Here is a 23,182-nt window from a genome sequence, read left to right on the forward strand (position 1 = left end):
TTGTTTTACAGTAAACCCATTTGACTCCATTTTGTCTGTGTGTCTCATTGGAGTTTCCTGCTGAAAGAAAACAGGATATTCTGGCTTTTCGTTTAGTTTCATCTTAACTGCTAAATGAACAATTAAGGTTCTGCAGCATCAACTCTGGAAAAGAAATGTCACAAGAACCAATGTATAGGTTGAATAGTCAAGAAATATATTTTAGTGCAGGGGTCTGCAGTCTTTTTGAACCAGAGGGTACATTCCAGTTTTGACAGCATGTTATGGGCACTTTCACAAGATGGTTGCCTTGGTGGGTGTGGCTAAATTTTTTAAAAAGCCTATTTGCCAGAAAGCAAAGCATTGAGTTACAATCTCGCACTGTTTTATAGAAGCCTTTTAGAAAATGCAACCTTGAGGCTAGTGCTCTGCAGCATGCTAGCAGTGGAGCAGGGACATTGGCAGGCACATTTTATTTATTTATATAATTTCTGAAGCTAGTTGACTCCATAATGACTCTGGGCAGCATATAGTATTAAAATATTAATATTAATTTGAAACAGTATAACAGATAGGAAAGGGTGATAAACATTCAGAGAGAGTAATAAAACACACATCCTGAATGTAAAATATTCCCATATGCTGCACCCCTAGCCCAAGGGCTGGGGAAGAATTGTTTTTTTTTTTTTTTTAGGGCCCCTTAGAATGAGACCATGGTACAGACTATATGGTATAGTGTATAGAAGCCAGCTTGGTGCAGTGGTTAAGGTGCTAGACTAGAAACCAGGAGACTGTGAGTTCTAAGCCTCCCTTAGCCATCTGCATGATTTTGGGCCAATCGCTCACTCTCAGCCCAGTCCAACTCACAGGGTTGTTATTGTGGGAAAAACAGGGAGGGAGCATTATGTAGGCTGCCTTGAGCTGTACAAATAAAGGCAAGATATAAATCTAATAATAGTATGGCTCTCTGGGGAGTTACTGTTCCAGAGGACAGGCACTGCAACAGGGAAGGCACAGTTCCTGGGTCCCATCAAATGACCCGGTTTAATCAATGGGACCCAAAACGTGCTAATTCTGCCTGATTTACAGGACAGGCAGAAGCTGGAAGAGACATGGTCCCTCAGATAGCCAGGTCCTAGGCCATGAAGGTCTTTGTGCCCCAAGTGTCCCATTGGAGACCCAAATAGTAATGGCTTGCTTTTTTCACTTCTGATGGAAAGTATGAAACTCGGATATTTTGAGTACAGAAAGTGAATTGTGACCCTAATATTTTGGGCATGATAAGATTTTCTAGCTAGTGGATCTTGAGATAGAGGAGATGCAAATGCCAGGTTCATGTGTCAGAGCAGTATTTTTGGAAAGTTGATACAGTTTGCAGAGAGAATTTAGTTCTGGGACAGTTTCAGCAAAGCAAACGGAACACACCCAGTAATATGCAACTATCTCTCATTCTGTCTCTGGCACACACACCCTACTTTTTAGCATGCTTCCCCTGCGGGATTAATTATTGAGAGAATTGCCAGTTTGTAAGAAAAACGACCAAAGGTCATGAATTCTTCACACAGGAAGGGTGGTGCCAAGTTTTCAGCTCTAATCTTTGCTTACTCAGCAGTTAAATTGCCATGCCACAGACTTTAAATCTCTTCTGCTGAAAGGAGTGAGGACTGTGTTAAGAAATTTGAAAGGATGGATTTTATCTCTTTGGAGAGAAGACAAATCTGTCTCCAAAAATGCAGTGGCAAGCATCCTTTTAAAAGATTCTACTGGTTGCTGAGTCCTAGCAGTCTTTCTGAGAGCACTTGACTGAACTTCTTACATAATGAAACAGTAACACTCCTCTATTTATTAATCAAGGCTGACTTTCAGTATTCTGTCCGGTGTGGATCCTTTTTGGATGGTATAGATTTTTTTTTCCCTAAAAGGGTGAGAATTACCTCTAATGCATAGCTACAGTGATCCTAGTTAGCTTCAGTTACGTGATAACTGTCCAAGAGTGATTGATCTGGAAGAATCTCTTGTTCCCATTTTTCTAACTATTTTCCCCAACACCTATCCAATTCAACCAGTTCACAAAGCTGTTTCCAAGCTAGTCATTTTGTCTCTTTAAAAAAAAGTTCTTTCTCCTCATAAAGCTACTCTAGTTTGAGTGTGATTAAATACTAATCCTTGTAAACAGCTCCAGAAATATTTTAAAAGGAATTGATAAGTGAGGAAAAAGAGTGGGGAAAGAAATGTGACATTTGCCACCACTGTGCAATTCTCTTACAACATTGTGCTTGCGTTTGTAGGGAATTGGACTATCAAGCCTGGCTTGAACTCAGCTATGGGACCTACCAAGGTCATCTCATAAGACTATTTTTTTTTATCAGTTTTTCTAAAAATTTAATTATGTGATTAAGTGTGTGTGTTGATCAGTACCTTTCTCACAACTGAAAAAAAAATGCTGGAGCAGATGGACAGGGGATATAATTCAGAAAGTCTATGCCAAACTTTGTGCACCATTTTAAGATTTTCTAGAAACCATCTGGTATGCAGTCTTTTTAGGATTAGTGATCCAACATCAGAAGGCAAATTCAGCTGAGAGATTAGAGTTGCCTAGTGCCATTGAGTCAAGGAAAGGAAGGTCATGAGGTTAATATGTTGATATACATGAAAGGTTTAGATGAGTTCCAGGAATAACCAGTATGAACAACCTTTAGACCTTTTCTTCCTGGTTTTTCATTTACGAAAGGCCACCAGAATTGCCAGCTGACTTGAGTAGGGGATTGTGTTATGTTTCTATATGCTCCATAGTAACTAGGTTTTGTTTCTTTCTTCTGTTGAATTTGACCACACAATTTGTATACTGTAGCTAGCCAAGAGCTCGAAAGGTGAAATAAATGTCTGCTTAGTATTGTTCTGTAGAATGGAACACTCTGAGTGTTTAAGTTTGGCATTGGAAGGCAAGCTTTATTATTGGACTTCATATATCTGGAACTATTGCAGTTTCTACTATAATTTCAATGGAATTTCAGGGCTGTAAAGACTAATGTGCATCCTAGCAGCTGAAACTACTCATTTTCCACCCTTATTATTACATGAACTTCACATGTGTAATTTTTCAATTTCTTACATCCACGAAGCCTAGCATCCTCCCCTCCATGCTTCATGTTCATGCTAGCTTTTCAAAGTTTTGGCCTTATTTTGTTGTATTAAATGTGCTCTTTTATCTCCTTTATTTATTATATTAAAAGTGTTCCTTTATCTCCTCATTTCTTTCCAGATATTCTATTTTGTAAACTAAAGGAAGACAATGTAAATATTTTAAGAGAGGTAATACTGGTCCACCTTAAGCTGAGGTTAGTCATCTTAGACCTTAAAAAAATAACCTATATCAAACTGTTTCCAAGATAGATCTATGTCTCTTTTCAGCAGTGCAAAACATTGCATTGAAAAGTGGCAACAATAGTGTGAATGTATATATGTATGACATATTTATGAAATTTATAAGCCACCTCATTCCAGAAGCTCTAGGAAGTGTACAAAGGCAAACAAATACAAAGTATACAATAATAATAATAACAACAACAACAACAACAAACAATAACAGCACAGATCTTTCTTTAGCTGCTTTACCATCAAAGGCTTTCCATAAAAGTCAAGTTTTAACTATTCTCTGGGAGGCCCTAAGAGTGGGGAGCATTCCTGCCTCAAGGAGATAAGCTGTTCAAAAGGAGGGGAGTGGCAATCAAAAATGGCCACTTCCATGCCCCCTCCTGTTGGATCTCCTGATAGGAGCAGACCTTCAACAGGCACTCCTGATGCAGCTGGATTGGGCAGTCCGAATGTATTTGGAATAGATGGACCCTGAGATAGAAGAACAGAGACTGTATGCCTTGCAAGTATGTGGATTTACTGTTTCAGCACAGACTCCATCATGAAGGCATAGAAATAAATTCACATGCATGAGCACAAGAGTGTCTCAAGTAGAAATGAACCTTTTTACCATTCCAATTCACTCTTGGAGGGAAAGAAGCGAGACCTACAGTGAAATAAACTTTTCAGTGCAGGAACTAGAACAGCTGTATGCCCTGCACGTGAAGATAATCACAGACTTCTAATTCAGTTGGCCAGTGCTTGCTTTAAGTATTTCAGTGGTATAAATATCTTGCTTGGCAATTTACAATGGTATAAATATCTTCCTCGACAATTTACAGTGTATGCTAGAAAGAAAATAGATTATCTGGAAGTGGTAAATGAAAATGGTTTGTAAGCATGGCTGTGTTTTAAGTTAAGATGAGGTCTCCAAGTTAAGCTTGACTCCTAGTGATTTTGTGGACATAGGTATGTAGTTTTCTTGGCAACAGTACAAATGTAGTTTGCCATTTTTCTTTGGGGATGCTTTTTCAATTCCCCAGGCTAGTCTACAGCTTCTGATTATTTCCTGTACAAGTCCTAGCCAGGTCTGATACTGCTTAGTGTTTTGAGATCAGCCAAAGTTGACAAAGAGTTGCTACTTAGCTGGACCGGCTATGTTTTATCTACAGTACTCCAAAGAGGGACCATTCAGCAGTGACTGGTTTTCTTAATCTACCACATTTCCAGCTTGTATGAGGGGAACAAAATGTGGATGAAGCTTACTTTATTCTTCACTGCAGGTCACAGACCCACCAAACATAGCAAAATAAAATTCCGTAAACTACTAAAAATGGCTTAAGAACAATTGCAGAAGCACTTAATATAAGCAGTAAGCAATTAATTTACTGTTAGCAGAGCATGAGTTCTCCAGGCTACAGATGCAAACGGTAGTGTTGTTTTGGGATTTTTGTCTGCCAAGAGGAGCTTCACTTAAACTTCATATGATCATCCAGGGAATGGCTTAATGAGGCATGTTAGCAGCCCTCTATAAATATCTCTATAGAAATTGTAGTAGAATAAAACGTGGGTCAATTATTCAGTATTCCCAGACTGACAGGGTAAATGCTTTCTGCATTAAGGGTTTCTGGAATCTGCTTTCCAATATGGCTGATGGCAACTCTCAAACTAGAGTAATGCGAAAACCCTGTGGAATTTGTTCCTGGTACAAAAGTGTAAAGGATTATTGGCAACCGAGAGAAGGAATGAATATGTGGGATGCCCAGTACAGGGCCAATGCATATAAAATGTTGCAGAGTCTCATCTATTCAATACGTATCACCACACTATCCACATTCCTTTAAATCATGTTCCAAATCTCAGAGAATTGTAGTTGGCAAAATGAGCAGGACTTAGATTTGGCAGTTTGTATGAGGTCTTCCTTTGTTTAACTATGCTTTAATGCCCATACTGCATCCAAATGTTGGGGAACAGTATCACCAGAACTGACTAGTGGATCAGAAGAGCCCAGGAGACACACAAGAAATAAGTTCAGGGTGCATGTGTCATGAAGCCATAGGATGCTGCTCTCTAAATTACAAGATCAGGCATATGAAAATGTAACTACAGGCATCCTGGAGTTTTTCTCAGTGGTCAAGTGGTAGAAGTTCCAGAACTTCACTAAAGAAGTACCTTGGAAAGTAAGAGAGAGGGAGAAAATGAGAGCAATAACAAGCTTTCCTTGATTCTTAGCTGGCTGTTGTCCTAACTCACAAACAAATCCTGTAGGCTAATTACAATGGTTTCTTGTTGGTAGTTCTGTTATTCTATTGGTTGTCTTCTTGGACTTTTTGTCTAAGAAGAACACTGAATTTCTGTCATGTAGTTGCTAGAGCCACATTGATTTTTTATTATTAGCAAAGAAAGAAGTACTCCTAATCAGCAGTCATATGACTACAGTAATACAGTGTACATAATCTCCTGTGACAAAGAAATCTGAAAGGTAGTGACACAAAATATATAGGATTTTGTCACAGAGACCTCTTTGGAATCTTCCAGTTCCCTTTCATCCACTTGCCCAGTGGAGGAGAAGGACAATCTCTCTTTTTCTTTCTACTTTTTTTTTTCTTTTGGTATGTATATTGTGCATGTGCAAATCAATATGTGTATGTATTTGTAGAATATGTTCTCATGAAGTAGTTAGAAAATGATTGATTGTGCCCCTGGCTTGCATGGTGAGACATTAGGTATCTGTGCTTTGGCATTGCATAAGAGATCCAATATATTTTGTAACAGTAGTTGGAAGAGAAGTTTTATACATGAGGTGAGTGGATCTTGCAAGGAGATGTGGCAACCACAGAATCCATGCAACCGTTTTTGAAATTTAGAACAGTTCCAATCAGTTTAAGCTATGGGCAAAAATACTGAGTGAGCAAAAGGTTTGAGACAGGGGGCCTAGAGAAGAGCTAGCTAATTGTACTGTTGGGTTTTTAAATAAATTATCAGTCATGCACACAAAAAAATCTCATTTTCTGCATCTGCTGAAGTAAATTCTAAAAGAGTGAGCAGAATCAACAGATAGCTCTCTGAATAATTTGCACTAGAAGCATAAGTTTTCCTGATTCCTAGTTATCTAACAATAACAAATAATTAAAAGATTTTCCTTTATGAATGTACTTAGTAAAAGGAAACACTTGAACCAAAAGTGCATCTGAATTTCAGAGAACTTACGTACTGCATTCTGATAATGTTTGCATATTTCTTACTTTGGCACCTACTCAAAACTATCTCATTCCCATAGTAGAAAACGTCTCTAAGTTATGTCTTTCGGGTTTTAAAAATATAAAATTATTTTAAAATATTGGGGAAGCTCTCTTTTGGTATTTCTTTTCAAGAATGCCCCATGGGCCCATATCAACCACCTAACCAGGTGTGGGCATCCTTGGGCTGTATGTTCTTTGTAGTACCCTTTGCAGCCTCCAGGTGCTCTCCCAGAGTGATAGAACAAGCACTTTGGAGCTTTCTTCATTTGAGGATGTGAGGCTTTAATGGGCAAAATGGATGCTACAACCCTTGGAGGCTTAAAGCACCCATAAAATAACCTCAACCTCCCAAATTAGGCTGACTTCTTTTGGATCATATGTTAAGGGGTAAAATGGATGCTGTAAGTCTCTGCAATTCTTTAAAGTATCCATTTTACCCCTTAACCATTCTTCGAACCCACAATGGAGGAAAAATGTCTGATAATTCTGGCCTCTCCAAGTCTCCAGCCAAGTCCTCTGGGACTACTCAGGCAAGGCAGAAAAAGAAGGGCATCTCCCAGGTGGGAAAAAAAAGTCCATCCCTGCCCAAAGCATCCTTAGACAAGAAAATAACTTTAACTTACATAATACTTTTCTGTTAAGATCAGTAACTGCATTGTAATTGGTGAGATTTAAATTCATTGTGCGCAGATATTGGGGTCAGGCAGCCTCTAAATCTAACAAATAAACAGTAGTAAAATGGCATCACAGTCATACTGATAACAGTATTCTACCAACAGTCCAAAATAAAAATAGGATATTCTGATGTGGTAGCAAGAGGCTATTGATGATAATGATTTGGCTTATGCCAGGACATGCTTTAGAGCAGTGCTTCTCAACCTTGGCATCTTTAAGAAGTGTGGACTTCAACTCCAAGAATTTCCCAGCCAGCATGCTGGCTGGGGAATTCTGGAGTTAAAGTCCACACATCTTAAAGTTGTCAAGGCTGAGAAACACTGCTCTAGAGAAAAGTATCCTTCCTTCCTTGACTTTCCTTACTGATAGAGATCTGTCGTGAAGGTGCCATGAAGTCACTGGAAAACATGTACAATGAAGATTCCCAATTTTGTAGAAGGTTGTAACTATATACACTTCAACACATGACGACTATACAGACATCAAAAATGGGGCTAAAGCTGAGGAGCACTGAATATTACACTGGAAATGGATTCATGGATGAATATTGAAAACCCACTTGTCACAACTGAAGTGTTTATTATTACCAAAATCATTCAGGGCATGTGGCAAAGAATGAAGATCAAACTTTTGAGTCCCAATACTGAAAAACCTGTGATAGAGTGAGTTGATACTACTCTTTGGAAATGCACTGCTATGAATACTACTAAATATAAAAAGAATGTAAATTTAACTCTGTCTCTTCCAAGAAATAATGGTGGGGACATAATTTTGTGCAAATGTTGAAAGTTCACTTGATATATCTACTTCCTTTCTTCTGGATATATGTATTGATGTTACTTTATTTTTTTATCTCTATATTGCTTCTTCTCCTAGAGGAGACCACAGCAGTTTATAAAAGAAGGGCAAAAAGTCTTAAATAAAAGCATTACAAATCACAGTGCTTATAAACTGTTCTAGACAGTTTCTCTGGGTTTCCAGGTAATCTCTTATCTAGATATTGACTGACCTAGACCTGATTAGCTTTAAGGAAGTGGCTGGAAATTAGGTTCTCTGATCAAGTTGTAGATATTGGCCTAGCTGATTCAAATTTGTTTGTAGAGATTAACAATCTAATTAAATAGAACTGAAATGTCATATACAGTCATTTAAAGTCCTGTAAGGTGCATAGGGTATACATCCAATTCTTCTTTGGTACTCAAAAGCAAATTCTGGAATGACCACCAGATAGGAATTTCTAAAGGAGGACGTTTTTGTGTCTAATGGATTATGCTTGTTTCTATAATTCTATAATTTTGCCTTTCCTTTCCTCTGAGAGTTTTGTTGACTGTCCCAAAGCTTACCTAAAGAGTTCCAGGATCCAACTAGGATTTGAATCTGGGTCTTCATCGTTCGTTTATTTTTAAATCTATATAGCCACCCAACTCTCATAATTGCAACTTTGGGCAGAGTACATGAAATAAAAACCAAACAAAAAACCATGATTATAGGTAATAAAAAAAACATACAAAATCAAAAGAAACAAATTCCATACCAAATATATTAAACAGCCCAGTCGGGGTCAAACACACACTCTACCTCCCAGGAGATGGTCTCATCTAACATTCTGGCCCAAAACCTGAAGGGGAAAAACAGGATTTTAAAGCTTTCCGAAAAGCTAACTGGGTTGGGGGGATTTGAAATGCATAGCAGAGGAGAGATTATTCCAAAGGACAGGGACTGCCACATAAAAGGAACAACTCCTAGATCCCATTAAATTGCATTGCCTTAAGGAGGGGATCTGGAGCATGCCAATCCTGTGAGAGCAAATAGGACAGGCAGAAATAATTGAAGACAGACAGTTGTGCAAATAATCTGGTCCTTTGTCATGTACAGCTTTGTAAGTGATAACTTAGTTGGTTCAACTCAGCCTCTTTACTATTACTAATTGGGATACTGAAATTTACTCCATTATAGTATCTTGCATATTGGCACAGGAAAAGCAACACAAAACATTGAAAAGAATGTTGGGATTCATAAACTAAATTGAATTTAGGTAGAAAGCATTCCTCTTTTTGCTTGAAAAATATCTCAATATTACTTGAATATAAAAATGATGATGGAAATGTCATACCATTTCAGTGAGTTCAGAGTAGCTGTTTTTGCAATTAAAAAAAAAGGTTGGATATGATCATGCCAAGTAATTAAAATGCAAGCCTGATTTTTTGTGACTGAGAGGAGGGCACTAAGGAGCATATTTCAAAAGATGTGCTAGAGACAAGCAAGAATATTCTATTAGCAGAGGGGAGGGTGGAAGCCAAACAACAACAAAAACACTGAAAACTGACTTTAGTCAACTATTGGATTGTTTCTCCCCCCCACCCCTCTCCTGCTCCAAGCATTTTGAAGGCAAAACTGCTGAGAATTGGTAATCATCCAAATAATTTAAAGCAGAAAAAAATCCAAGTAATATGGTAAATTGTCTGGTGCTTCCAAGCTGTTACCACAACAGCTCTCAGCTATGACCGCTATCTCATTCTATTGTCAAGTTTAAATATCTGGAACAATTCTTGCTTCAAGCTGCAATCAAAATCTGTAAACACATGAATAGACAGTGTGTGGGACTTAGCCATTTTGGACAGACCCTGAGATACATAGGGATGGAGGGTTTGGGGGTTTTTTCCCACATAAACTAAAAGGAATAATTTCTGTGCACTGGAAGCCAAAATTTTAACAATACTGTTCCAGTCTACCTTTGAGCCAACCTAATGTGCTTTGAATGTATTAATAATTTTGAAACTATTATTTTTGTTAAAAATTACAAGAACTATAAGTTGATCTGCCTCGATTTTACACAAGAATTCCTCTGTGTATAGGAGGAAAGGTCATCTCTTTAGTTACTCTTGCATTTGAGTGGACACCTTGTTACAATGTTTCAGAAGCAGCAAGGAGTTCAGTTCAGTTGTGAAAAATGTTACTGGAAATGCAGCTTTATTTTAGAGAAGAAATAACTGACTGATTCAAATTTTTGCTGTGTGTTCAGTGATTCAGGGTTTTTTGATATAGTTCATTTTGTGTATTATGCAAAATATGTGTATATTATACACAATTTGTTCATTTTGCATATTTTACCAAATAAATGCGTATGTTATATAATTTCTGCCTACCCATTTAAAACTTTCTCTCTCTCTCTTTTTTTTTTGGTAGATTATGATTGAGTTTTGTCCTGGTGGAGCAGTAGATGCTACTATGCTTGGTAAGTGCAGTGAAGCTTCATACTGTCAACCTTTGGAGTCTGTTGGTAAATAAATAGGCACTGACCTCTGCTTATACAGTAGATCATTCCATATCCTGTAGGATATTACAGCTTGTGCCTATAGGTATATGCCTAAAGCATTCCTATAATAGCCTGACAATAATCATATACGTATACAGGAAATTCAGTAGTAGGAAGTTGTATGCCATTACGGAAGAGGGTTATTTTCACAGCTTTTCTTAAAATACAACAAAGCAGGCAAACATGTGGATGTTGTGCTTTATTTCTGATATCAATCTGGGAGTTGTGGCTTCATCCTGCAGAATGGGAAGTGGCCAGTAGTGAAAAAAGGAAGAGCAAGCCTATTTAAAAAGTTCTTCCAGTGATGTGACTTAATTTGCTGTAGCTGATATTTCAAGGTGACCTGCAACTATGGCTGGGTTTCCATGGTCTTCTTGATAGGAAAGAAGAGGAGTTTTGTGTTCTTCAGGATTGTAATTGCACAGTGTTTTTCACAATCACCTCTAGGACTGAAAAGGTGTTTTTAAGGGAAAGCAAAGTGAAAGAATCAAGCAATATTTCAAATTCCTAAAGGTTCAGCCACTACACTTAAGGCAGGGGGTGGTGAAGTTCTGCCTGCTTAGGGGAGACTTGGCAGAGAAACTGCAGATCTAAACTCCTAGACTATATCTTCAAAGGAAGAGGGGAAAACTTTAGTATTAGTCATTGTAAAAGACTGATTCTCATCATGGGAAATGAATTCCAACTGTGCCTTTAGTGTCATGATGAATATATCCTTTGGTTATTGCAACCTTGAAGACAGCTGTCGTGGAGAGGAATTGAAATCCTGAAAAAACTCTTATAGGCAAGTTTTGCTATCTCTGGAAACATTTTGAAGAAATATAATGCTGACAGAATGGAACATTCCCCCTACCCCTTCAAGCATGTCTATCCTTTAAACAAATAAATGAATCAAACTTCTCTACTGGAAGTGGGCAAATAAGAAACCAACACTGAAATGGAAGCTTTCCTCCTTTGGTTAAGATAACTTTGCTCCTGAAAGAATGGCTGTCCTACTTAATAGGTCCCTCTTGGATTAGCCCTCTTTGGCATTTACACTGGGTCATGCTAGTTAATGCAAAAGGTAGGGAATATTCTTAGTATCTTATCTATGTGGTTTAGCAAAATAAAAATAAAAATTGAGGAAACAATTTTTTAAATAACAAGTTATTTTAATTTCTATTAAAATAACTGTGAGTCAAGGCTTTCCTTATTTTATCATTAGTCATCTGTAATAATTGTGCCCTGGAGAATTAAATATTTATTTATATAAAGAGCCTTATCCCTCTTTCCAATGAGCATGCATCTCTTGGTATGCTAAACAGCCCTGTTGGCTTTCAGCCTTGAAGACCTGGGTTTTTTTCCCCCCCTTGGGCTTTGGGCCAGTGTTGGATGAGCCTGTTATACAAAGTTTTTGGAATTTGGCATATATGTGGTTGGCCTTGATTATTCTGTATTGTGGCATGTCTTTGTGTGTGATTATTTTTAGTTTCTATGTTTTTAACCCATGTAAGCCACCCAGAGTTGCTATTTGCAAGTTGGGCAGCCATATGTATCCTTTAAATAAATAAAGTCAGTACACATGTTAAACTGTTTTTAAAAAGAGCAGTGCTTAAAAAATCAACAATTACAAAAGATATATAAGTATAAAGTAAGCAGGAGATTGCATCTTCTATAGTTTATGTTGCTTATAGAAAGAATGCCTAAGAAGAAGGGATTGACCCACCCTCAGTACCTCTCATACCCCTTCCTGCTAGGTGGTTCAGAAGACTACCATGATTTATGCTAATGAACGTGACTGAGGGATTGAGTAGGCAGTCTTGTTGTCTTCCTCACCTTTACTAGGCCCTTGACAGAATAAAGTCCTTTCAGCTTGGAATAGCTGCACCGGATGACTCTCTTTGGATGCAAATGGACGGCAAAGTACTTTTTTGTTTGTTTGCTGTCCACGTCATGGCACAGGGCTCCATATGGGCTCCAGGCTGTCTTCCAATGGATTTTCCAAACTGTTCCTCCATGGCACTCAAGCCTTAGCCTGTGTCATTGCCAGAGCTCCTTATCGGGGAGACTGTATGTGTTTCCCAACTGATTTCCCTGTCCCAGACATTAACGGAGGCTTTGCTAGAAGTGAAATTTCCCCAGAACAACCAGAAAACCATTGAGATCTATACTGTCCCTCCATATTCAGATCACTACCTTCTTGTCCTCAGATAAAAACAGGAGAGGAGGAGGAAAAAACGTGATTCCTGTTTTATGGGGCCAGAATCCTTTTGGACTGCCTCTTGATAACCACAGCCATGATTTAATCACTGGGCTGGATTCAATGTCTTTTCAGCTATCAGTAATGTTTTCTAAGCAGAGTGCCATTTAGAAGCACCCCTCCAGTGAGAAAAAGAGGAGGTGTGATAAATGAAACAGACAATGCATACTTCTACACAGTATCTAGTTTTTTTCAGTAGTGATGGCATTTGAATTTTTATACTTTAAAGCTGATTTTGCTCTAATTACTTTAGACCTAAATATTGTAAACTCCAGATTCTGAAAATGAAGATGATTTTTTAAAAGCTGTGTTTAATATATGTGGTAGCTTTTAGATATTAACACGAGTTACCTATATTTAAGAGGAAATAGGCTATGGTCCCAAAAACATTTATTTCAGATGTTAGTCTTCTTCACTGTGTTTTATTAGTCAACTAATTAAGCTTTAATTAACTGTCACTCTCAGTTGTGTGCATACTGCTGCTAATTGAATCTCAGAACTAAGAAAAACTGAATATGAGAGGCTTTCCAACTGTTTTATAGAGCTGGATCGAGGCTTGACTGAATCACAGATCCAGGTGGTTTGTCGCCAGATACTGGAGGCCCTGAACTATCTGCATGGCAAGAAGATTATCCATCGAGACTTAAAGGCAGGCAATGTGTTGCTGACCCTAGATGGAGATATTAAACTTGGTGAGACAAAGTACTTTACTGTTGACTGAGAAATAGTTGGTATGCCAAAAGATTGCTTCTTGCATTCAGCAGGTATGAAAAGTAGATGGAGTATTTTTTTTTTAACCGTTGGGACTCTTGTAAAAATAACTATTAGACATCTGAATTTTCTTTCAATAAGTCCTTAACGCACAATCCTGTATTCAGAAGCAAGTCCCACTATTTAGTGGAACTCACTCCTGAATAAGCATGCACTGGATTGCAGTCTTGGTGGGCTTTTGTAATGTTACCAGCCATGACAAAATGTTAAAAAACTAACTGGAAGTGTATTTCTGAGGACAAAAAAGATTAAATGGTCACGGGGCCAAAAGCTGCTAGAGAAGTCAGAAATAATACAAGTAAAATTCTTCTTCCTTCTTCAGATTCAGAGTATAGATTAGTTGTCTTTCAGGGATTGATAGGTTGTTTATAATCCATAAAACACGGAGAATGTAAATGAAGTTTACAATTATTTTAGATCTCATGAGCAACATGAATGTGGAACAGATCTCTGGCACCAGATAGTATCCATACAGGACTTTTTAAAGTACTCAGATATGAAATTGCTGATCTTCTAGTAAAGAAAAAAAAAAGGGGGGGGTCTAAGACCAGCCTTTATATTGGAGGTTGCCCCAAGGAACAAGGATGGAGGCTTTATTTAAGAACAAAAGTCATGGCACAAGAATAAATGGACCATTCTCACAATAGAAAGAGAATTTCCTAATAGAAACCTCTAAGGACTGTATTGAGTCTAATGCTTTTAAGCATGTTCATAAATGGCATAGAGGTGGTGGTGAGCAGAGATGTAGTTTAGTGTAAGCTAGTATAAGGTGATGCACTTTAAAAAAAAAAAACTTTTTTTTTTTGACTGAGGTTTTGCTGAATGGGAAAGTCAAGGAGTCGCTGGGTGCCTAGCTTCATCTTCAGAATTTCAGTGCTTGCTGCTGATCTCTCCCCCACCCCCTTCCAGGAAATTTATGGTGTGTGTGTGCTGGGGGGTGGAGTCAGTTTAGCAACTTTGTCATTTTATGAACTTTGAGGAATGTAACACTGGCTACTGTGAGAAAGACACAACCACCAAAGAATTTTCTTCTCTTACTGGCTTATACAGTATCTCTTTGTCCAAAAGGCCACCCAATTTTCCATGTTGCCACATAAGGATAGCTGTTGTTCTGATGTTCTTGTCAGACTCTTGGGATTTTTACTTGTCATCCCAACGCTTAGATGTCTAGAAATGGTTCCTTGGGATTAGGTGCTGTTGTGTAAAACTCATTTCAAACATTCTCCTTTGTAAGCAGAAGGTTTTGGCAATTAACTCTAGATGGAAATCCTGTTTGCAGAGCAAGTTAGTATTGGGCAGGTATTTAGAAGAGGTTGCTATAATCACATGCCTCAAATAATCAGCATCTATCTTTTCAGGAGCAGAAGAGAAGTTTAAGTTTTGCATTATGCCTGGGGCCCTTTCATTACGTCTAATTCTGATGTTCCCTCTCAAGCTATCTTCCCATCACCACTTTCATCTTCAGGCTTGTCCCATCTTAGTCTATTCAGGGTAGAATTATGACAGTTCCAGTTCTGCTAAGAAGAGCATCCAGTAGTATGTGAATTCTCTGGGGCAGCAGTTATAAGATCCAAAATGGTACAATAAAGACTCCTGTGTGTAGTTGATGAAGAAATTAGGGACATTAGGAAGACTAACAAAAGCAGAAGTAGTAGGTGTAGGAATGTAGGGGAGATGCCAAAAGCTACTTATGAATTCAGCATTTTTCTTATTATTCTGTGAGGCATTGTGTATATATCAATGCATGATATTCTTTTGGAGTTCTGGTGGAATTGACATCTTTTCTATATGAGTGGAGAAAATATAGTTGGTTGGTGTGAAGAGACAAGAAGGCTCACATGTCTTGCTTTGTATCGTCTTTCTAGTGGAAATTTCTGAGATGGAAATAACACGTATGTAAAATAGAACTGTAAATTACTGTAGGAAAGAGAATTTAAATAGCAAAGCCATGAATGGTGCGTTAGGATGTGGCTGAGGTCTGTTACATCAAATTGTTTCCCTGTTACAGTAAAGCAAAATGCTGCCCTAACTTGATGGGGGATTTAGAAGGGCTTTCCTTACTGTCCCTATAATTATGGTTTACCTAAAAAAAGCAAGTTCATCAGAAATCTGGGTTATTTTTCACATCCCTCTCAAAAACTCATCTACGTTGAAGTAGTTTATCTTATGAGAAGAATATTGGGTAATTATGAATATGTTTTCCAGGTATAAAGTTTGCCATTTGATAGTATCATTTTTAATGTGTTTCAGATCATTGGTATAGGCCAGAAGTGGGAAGAGCCAAGTTTCTTTGGCTCTAGCATAGCTAATAGAATATGGGAATTGTAGTACAGCAAGATGCAGAGGGTCACAGGTGCCCATCCAGGTTAGAGTTTCTATTGGTCTTCTGTATGTGTGCTTTGAGAAATAATCAAACTGAGGTAGTGATAGGGTAAAAGGTTGCTCTTCTCTTTTAACTGCACTGGTACCCGAAACGTTCATTAGAGGATTGAATGTGACTTCAACTCTTTTCAGCTGATTTTGGAGTATCAGCCAAAAACATGAAGACTTTGCAGAGGAGGGATTCCTTCATTGGCACACCATATTGGTAAGAGGATTCATTCCCAACAGCATAACCTTTGAAGAAGCCACTGCCAAATTTGATTGGGAGAGGAGGAAGGGATGTTCTATCCTAACCAACACATGGTGTTGTTACTTATTACAGGGCTGTATTTTAAGTTATGCCCTGAGTGTATGGATATATTTGTGTGTCATGTGACTGATATTTTAATCTTAATTAGTGCAATGTCCTATTTGCATGTATTTTAAATGAATGTAAAATATAAAAAGACTATATCAACCTAGAAGGCAGTGCTGCATTTAATTATTGTTTTTAAGTGAGTTCGTATGTTTCAAGGACTTTATCCTTGGAAGTGGAGGGCAACATTGACAGAAAAATGTGGAAGAAATAAAGACTGTCAGTTGTAGCAATATTCTGTCATTTGAATCACTGCTCTGTTAGGACAGTAAAGAAACTACAGCCCATATCTGGAATGAGATGTTGATGGAATTTGGGCTGTTCTCTCTTCTTCTCACCCCCCACCATTTGATGGAATGTCCTTTTGAAGCAGTTCCAAGGGTATGAAAACAACTGTTCACTCCAGGAATTTAATCTCTAAATCAGCCACGTCATCATTAAGGGGATGCAATCAGTGTGCATTTAATTTGCCATTTCAAGCAGTATTTAGGCCAGATGTCATTAGCCGACTGGTTGTCTTCTGTGGCCAATTGAGAATGGAGAGATGAATGACCGGGGGTGTATATATGGACTGGATATAGTCTACAGAGGTTAACCATTTTTGTTACCTATTAATTCAGTAGAGGATATATGTTATGTTCAATGGTATTGCCAAAGACAGTAGGACTCAGAAGTCTGTAATGCTGGCTAGTTCATACCAAGGACAGAAGGGATGAATTTTCATATTTCATTCATAGTTTAATTGCAGAGTGGTATTTTTAAGGTTTATGGTCAATCCTAAGCCTAGACTACTTGAATATATAGTTTAGCTTGAAAACAGGCTCTGGTTCTTAGAACCACTTTCAGTAGAAATGTATTTGTAGCAGAATTTCACTCTTCTTTGTTTTTTTAGGATGGCTCCTGAAGTGGTGATGTGTGAGACTATGAAAGACACCCCTTATGATTACAAGGCTGATATCTGGTCCTTGGGCATAACACTCATAGAAATGGCCCAAATAGAGCCGCCTCATCATGAGCTCAATCCTATGAGAGTCTTACTGAAAATAGCCAAATCTGATCCTCCTACTCTTAATTATCCATCAAAGTGGTGAGAAAATTTTTCTTGTTTGCTTATGGTCAGGAATACCTGCAAGAAGTGTCTTGGCTTTCTCTCCCTCCTGCCTTTACCAACAATAATTAATAGGGAATGAATATTTTAGTATATTAATCAACCACCTTTGTTAGTAGCCAAAATAGATCTGAAGCAAATGGAATAATCATGGTATAAAAGAGGCTGAATTTGAAAACCTGACCCCTTCCACCTATTACTGAACTCTACCTATCAGCCTCAGCCAGCATGGCTAATCATTAGGGTTCCCCAGCTCTGCTATAAAATATTGCCATTGCAGGTTGGGACCCATTTAATAAAAAGTTCTCAAGAAGGAATAAGCAGAGGAAAGGAAGTATTTTTCTTATTATTTTAAATTTGTCTTTTCAATAACCTTGGTCTAGTTTAGGAACACACAGCCCAAGGCACCAAGGCCTTACTTGAACCTTTAATGCTTTGAATGCATCCCTCAGGGCTACTTTATAACTTGCCACCAAACAGTAATATTTAATCTGACAGAAAAAGGAAATAATTAAAAACATGATGAGTAATCACCTTAACTACATTTAATTAAGTCAATTAAAGTAATTTTAATTAGGTTTTGCTCTTCCTAGTTTGTCAAGTCCAGCCCTTGGGGCATCACTTGAAATGTTTCCAGTGAAAGGATTATGTATCCCTAGTCTTGATTAAGATCCCCCATGATGGTCTCCAGGTTAGCTATAACTTCTGCCCCTTTCACTATTGACTGTGAGTTTTGGAGCTGATGGAAATTATTATTCCAGTAATATCTAACAAGAATAACATTGAGATATCAATCAAATCAAGTTGGTAACAGTGACTGTTAGTGCTAAATTCTAATTTGTTCATACAGGTAGTCCCCAGTTTAAGAAGGAGTTCCATTCCCAAGGTCTGTCCTTAAGTTGAATTTGTATGTAAGCCAGAACAGTATTATTGTATAATACTGAATAAGTAGTATTGTGTAATTAACTCGAACCATTGTGTATTTAACTCGAATCATTGTGCATTTAACTCGAATTTTGCTACAGTAGGCTCTGCTCTTAACTATGGGTTGTCCATAAACTGGACGTTCTTAACCCAGGGACTACTTGTAATCTCCATTTACCCCTGAAGCTGGGTAACGTTGGGTAAAGGGCTTTAGCCTATCTTCCTGAAATGTGTAAGTAAAGGTGTTATGTGATGTAGTGAGCTGTGAGAATAACCCTGAGGAAGAGAAGGAAGAGCCCCAGCCAAGGCAACAGTCAACTAAATCTTAGCCCAAAGCAGGAATGGAATTTGAGAAAGCATCTCAGACTGGACCCTCCTTAGTTTTCTTGAAGATAAAGGCAGGGAGGGGGAGGCACATTCAGAGTTGCAAGGTTCTATTACTGTAACCCTATAATAAAAGTAGTTTTAGTATTCATGATTTTGGTGTCCAACTCTGAGTTACCTCAAAGGGCTGACACATATAAAGAGTGCAGCCTGAATTCCTTAGAGCAGCCTTCCTCAGCCTGATGTTCTCTAAATGTTTTGGACTACAACTCTCATCATCATTGCCCTTATTTTGACCCAGGCAAGAAAGCATTATTTTCCATTTCTTATTTAGAGGCATTACATTGTACTGTTTTTCAAAATATTTCATTTTTCAAACACTTAAAATATAGGACTATGTGATACCACATTTTTTACAGCATCTGAGATGTGAGCAATGTACAGCAAAGACAATAATAGCTTAGTGATGAATCACATGCTTTGTGAAGAGAAGATCTCAGGTTCTCTCCTTGGCTTCCCCATTTAAAAGGATATGATAATAAGAGACAGGAAGCATTCCCTCCATCCTAAGACAAATACAGGTGGTCCTTTTTTTAACAACCACTCTTTCGGCAACCATTCAAACTTGCAACAGCGCTGAACAATTGGTACTTATGACCGGTCCTCATAGTTCAGCCATCACAGCGTCCCCAAAGTCACACGATTGTGGTCCAGGCACTTGATGCCCAGCTCACATTATGATATTTCAGCATCTTGTGGTCACATAGTTGTCATTCGCAATCTTCTTTACCAGCTTCTGACAATGGGGAAGCCAGTAGGAGGTCGCAAATGGAGACCACATGATGTCCTCACTTAATGACCCACGATGATACACTTAATGATGCCAACCAGGAGTGCCAGAATTGCTGTCACTAAACAACACAGTCATGTGATGTCGCATTTTATGACTGCATCACTTAACAATGGCAACTCCGGTCCCAATTGCTGTTGTTAACTGAGGACTACTTGTAGTTTGACTGGTACAATGTAGCTTTCTCTGTTTCTACGAACATCTGAAATGTGTTGATTTGTTATGATGTTCTTAATGCACAGCACAGTCCCCAGCAAACATCCAACCAGTGCAGCTTTGTGTTTTTACTTTCTGAAGCCCTTTTTATGCCCTCTCCCAGGATATGAAATCTTTGTTAGAAAGTACATCTAGTTGGGCTTCCTATTACAAGAGGAGTGGAAAACAGCAAGATTATCCCCTCTCCAAATCTCTTGCATGTGAACAGGACAGTATAGCATTTTTGGCTAGAAAATCACTGGGCAGATGTAGCCATGTGTGAAACATTTGCTGTGATTATATGTAGAAACTGCCAGTAAGTTTTTTGCCTACTCTTACGTGGGAGCCAGCATAGAAAAAGAGGTGCAGGAAGGGAGGAGGGTACAATCAGTTGTCTGACAGAAGGCTTTGTATTAGCCTAAACTCAGGCAGACAATTGTCCCCGTGTGAGCTTGCTAACATTTGGTCTTTGGCATGAATTGGGAACAGAATGTCAGCATGTAACTTGCTTCTGAACAACTGTTGCTTCTGGGTTACAAAACAGTGGTAGATCTGTAATTAATCAAGGCCACATTTTCTAGTACTCAGTATTAAGTATTAAATATATATAAATTAGTGCTGCTTTGTGTTTCTTTCCAGCTGAAAAGCACTGATTTTAATTTATAAACTGTGTAGTCTATGGGGTGGATGTCCTGGTTTTCTTTCTCCTGAAGTTTTTTGATAGTTTTTAAATGTGTGTGTTTGTTCATAAAGGTCTCCAGCGTTCAGAGATTTTCTGAAGACTGCACTTGACAAGAACCCTGAGACCCGGCCAACTGCCACACAATTACTTGAAGTAAGTATAGCATCTCAAGTGAGTCACACGTTAACACTCTGTGAAAGACTCATAGAGCCACACACATGCCCTTGGTTGGAGTACAGGGTTGATCATTAATGTATAGAAAACCTAGGTGGTTGCTGGAGTTTAGGTTCTAATTATACAGGAGTTCTGTTCCTCACTACTCAATCTGAGTAGTCCTGCTTCCTGGGGCATCTAATACAGTCTCCCTAGGACTCCTGAGACACTGTACACTGCTGAGAATTATGGGAGTTATTCCTCAACAGGTTGGGGAAGGTTATTTTAAGACAGCTTGAATTTTGGTCCAGAATTCAGTATGCAACTGTTGTTTGCTACTGTTAACTTTGACTTTTGAAAAAGTGACCTATTTGTTGGAGGGAAGAATTTCAGATCGATTATTGCTTGGCAGAAGTATACTGAAAACCCAAATATGTTGACGTAATTAACAAAAAGAAAATACGCAGTACTATCTACTGTGGAAAACTCTGAATTTTTTTAATTTTAATTTTTGTAATTTAATTTTTTAATTTTAATTTTTTAATTTTAATTTTTTAACTTAATTTTTTTAATTTAATTTTTTTAATTTTAATTTTTAAATGTAGCTTTTAATTGTTTTTAATTGATTTTAATGTTGGAAGGCTATGATTCTTAGTTGTGTTTTAACTGTATATGCTACCCAGAGTCGCATGCAACTGAGATGGGCGGCGATATAAAATTAATTAATTAATTAATTGATATTTGAGGGCTGCTTCATGGGGTTGCTTGGTAACATTGCAAGGTTACAGTGTAATTCTTGTTTGTAAACTCTGAAGTAAGTTATATGGACTTCACTGGGATTTTTTTAGGTAAGTCTGTGTATGTTTGATGAGGTAGTCCCTCTTACCTGTTCCTCTGTGATGGAAGGGACACCCATTTATGAAGCAGGCTTTAATAAGTCCATTGTTTGCTTTTAAATCATTTAAGGCTTGTATATTTATTTCATTTATGTTTGTTCCTATGCAAGATGCTTTGCTATAAACCAGGTGAGGCTCTTACATAACATTTTGTGCATTTCAACTCCTTAGTTGCTCACTGGAATACAGTTCTTGCATAAACGATGCTTCTATAGGTAGGGATAGTGATGCTGATTGAAGTCCCGTGGATTGAATGTGCTATCTGAGAGCACAATTTTGTCTTACCTCATTGCAACAGTGCCCAATTTTAAGCAGAGTGTTTTGAAAATCCTGCCCACAGTTGCACTTATCAGGCAATAGAAACTTGTCTTTCTAAAGCTCTGAGAGGCAGCTATTCCATATGTCTTTTCATGACTTCTCTTTGCCTTGTTTGTGCAATTTTCCAGCTGCAGTGTTTCACTGTCACAGAGGGTATGTGCTTCTGTTTAACTGCTACTTGAAAGCACACATATTCCACAACTGTGAAAGAAACCAGTCTGAGCATGTAAAGACTGATAACTAAATATACTTCTAGTTCCTAACATTTTCTGGAAAGGATTTGGCCCCAGTAATCCAAAAATTGATCTATGACCTAGGCTATTTATTTTAAAGTTAGATATTGCAATATTATTGTCTGTAACTCAGGGCCAATGCATTGTATTATACATGAATATTTGAGTAGGAAAGGAGGGGCGAAACAGCTGAAAAGGTATCTACGTTCACTTTGAACCATCTTGTTCTTGATTTGCAAGATACTCAGGCTGTATGGTAATCATGAACTTGATTTTTTAGCATCCTTTTGTCAGCAAGGTCACTAATAATAAAGCTTTGCGTGAGCTCGTGGCAGAGGCAAAGGCTGAAGTGATGGAGGAAATTGAAGACAATAGAGAGGAAGTTGAAGAGGAGGACTCATCAGAATCTGCATCTGTAAGTTTAATTCCTTTTTTCGTGTTGCATTAAGTGATGTTTGCATTAAGGAAACAAGACAAATTATCACTTTTCCCCTACGCACACATGAATGTGTGTTTATGCACATATGCATTTGTATACCCAGATATATGTGCACATTCACATTAAAAATGCTTCAGAGTCCACAAACAACATTAGCTGGATTTTTAAAAGCAAACTGCTGGCCACCTTTGACCTCTGCAGCTCCTTGCAGAGGAGAAAAGTTGTGCTGCTTTTGTGCAGGTGGACAGGAAGAATGGCTCCTTGGGTGGGAAGAGGCTGCTCTTCATTCAGCAGCCAAGAATCCTTCAAACAATGTTTGGGCAGGGAGCCAGACCTTCCCTTTCCGCTTGCAAGATGGCTTTCTCAGTAAATGCACTTGCTGTGTGGACAACATGTCCCCTAGGAAAGGTTTTAATTGTCAGCACCTTCACTATGAAGAATATAACTTTTAGCTCCTTAGGTTTAAAACTCGGAGCTGCTCCCTGGAATGTGCTGGCTACTTTCAAGCTTAACTGGGACAGAGAGAAGGGTAGACAGTTGGACAGGGCAGAGGCGTTCAATTCATTGAAGCATTCAGGATCATCAAGCAAGATGACATCTTCAGTCACTAGCCAGTGGCAGGGCTATTACCTAAAAAATGATGCTTAAGAGTGTGGTAAGGCGGGGCATGCTCTGCACATTCCCATCCATCAGTGGAGTTTGGTTTCTCTGGAGAAAAGAATGAAATCTTCTGTAGACTATACCATG

At 38.2% G+C, this 23,182-nt stretch overlaps 1 protein-coding gene across 3 annotated transcripts in view; it reads left to right on the forward strand.

Moving 5' to 3' along the window:
* Positions 1-23,182, forward strand: part of STK10 (serine/threonine kinase 10) — an 88,391-nt gene that overhangs the window by 38,898 nt on the left and 26,311 nt on the right. For all 3 annotated transcript variants that reach the window (XM_088133672.1, XM_088133673.1, XM_088133674.1), the window contains 6 exons: positions 10,437-10,485; positions 13,348-13,497; positions 16,091-16,163; positions 17,206-17,400; positions 20,468-20,549; positions 22,277-22,411. In XM_088133672.1, coding sequence (XP_087989798.1) covers positions 10,437-10,485; positions 13,348-13,497; positions 16,091-16,163; positions 17,206-17,400; positions 20,468-20,549; positions 22,277-22,411 — 684 coding nt within the window. The remainder of the gene's footprint in view (positions 1-10,436; positions 10,486-13,347; positions 13,498-16,090; positions 16,164-17,205; positions 17,401-20,467; positions 20,550-22,276; positions 22,412-23,182) is intronic.

The sequence above is a fragment of the Python bivittatus genome, unplaced genomic scaffold (assembly GCF_059951505.1).
Source record: "Python bivittatus isolate LINGU-HERP-01145 unplaced genomic scaffold, Pbiv_v1 ctg000080_np1212, whole genome shotgun sequence".
Classification (NCBI taxonomy): domain Eukaryota; kingdom Metazoa; phylum Chordata; class Lepidosauria; order Squamata; family Pythonidae; genus Python; species Python bivittatus.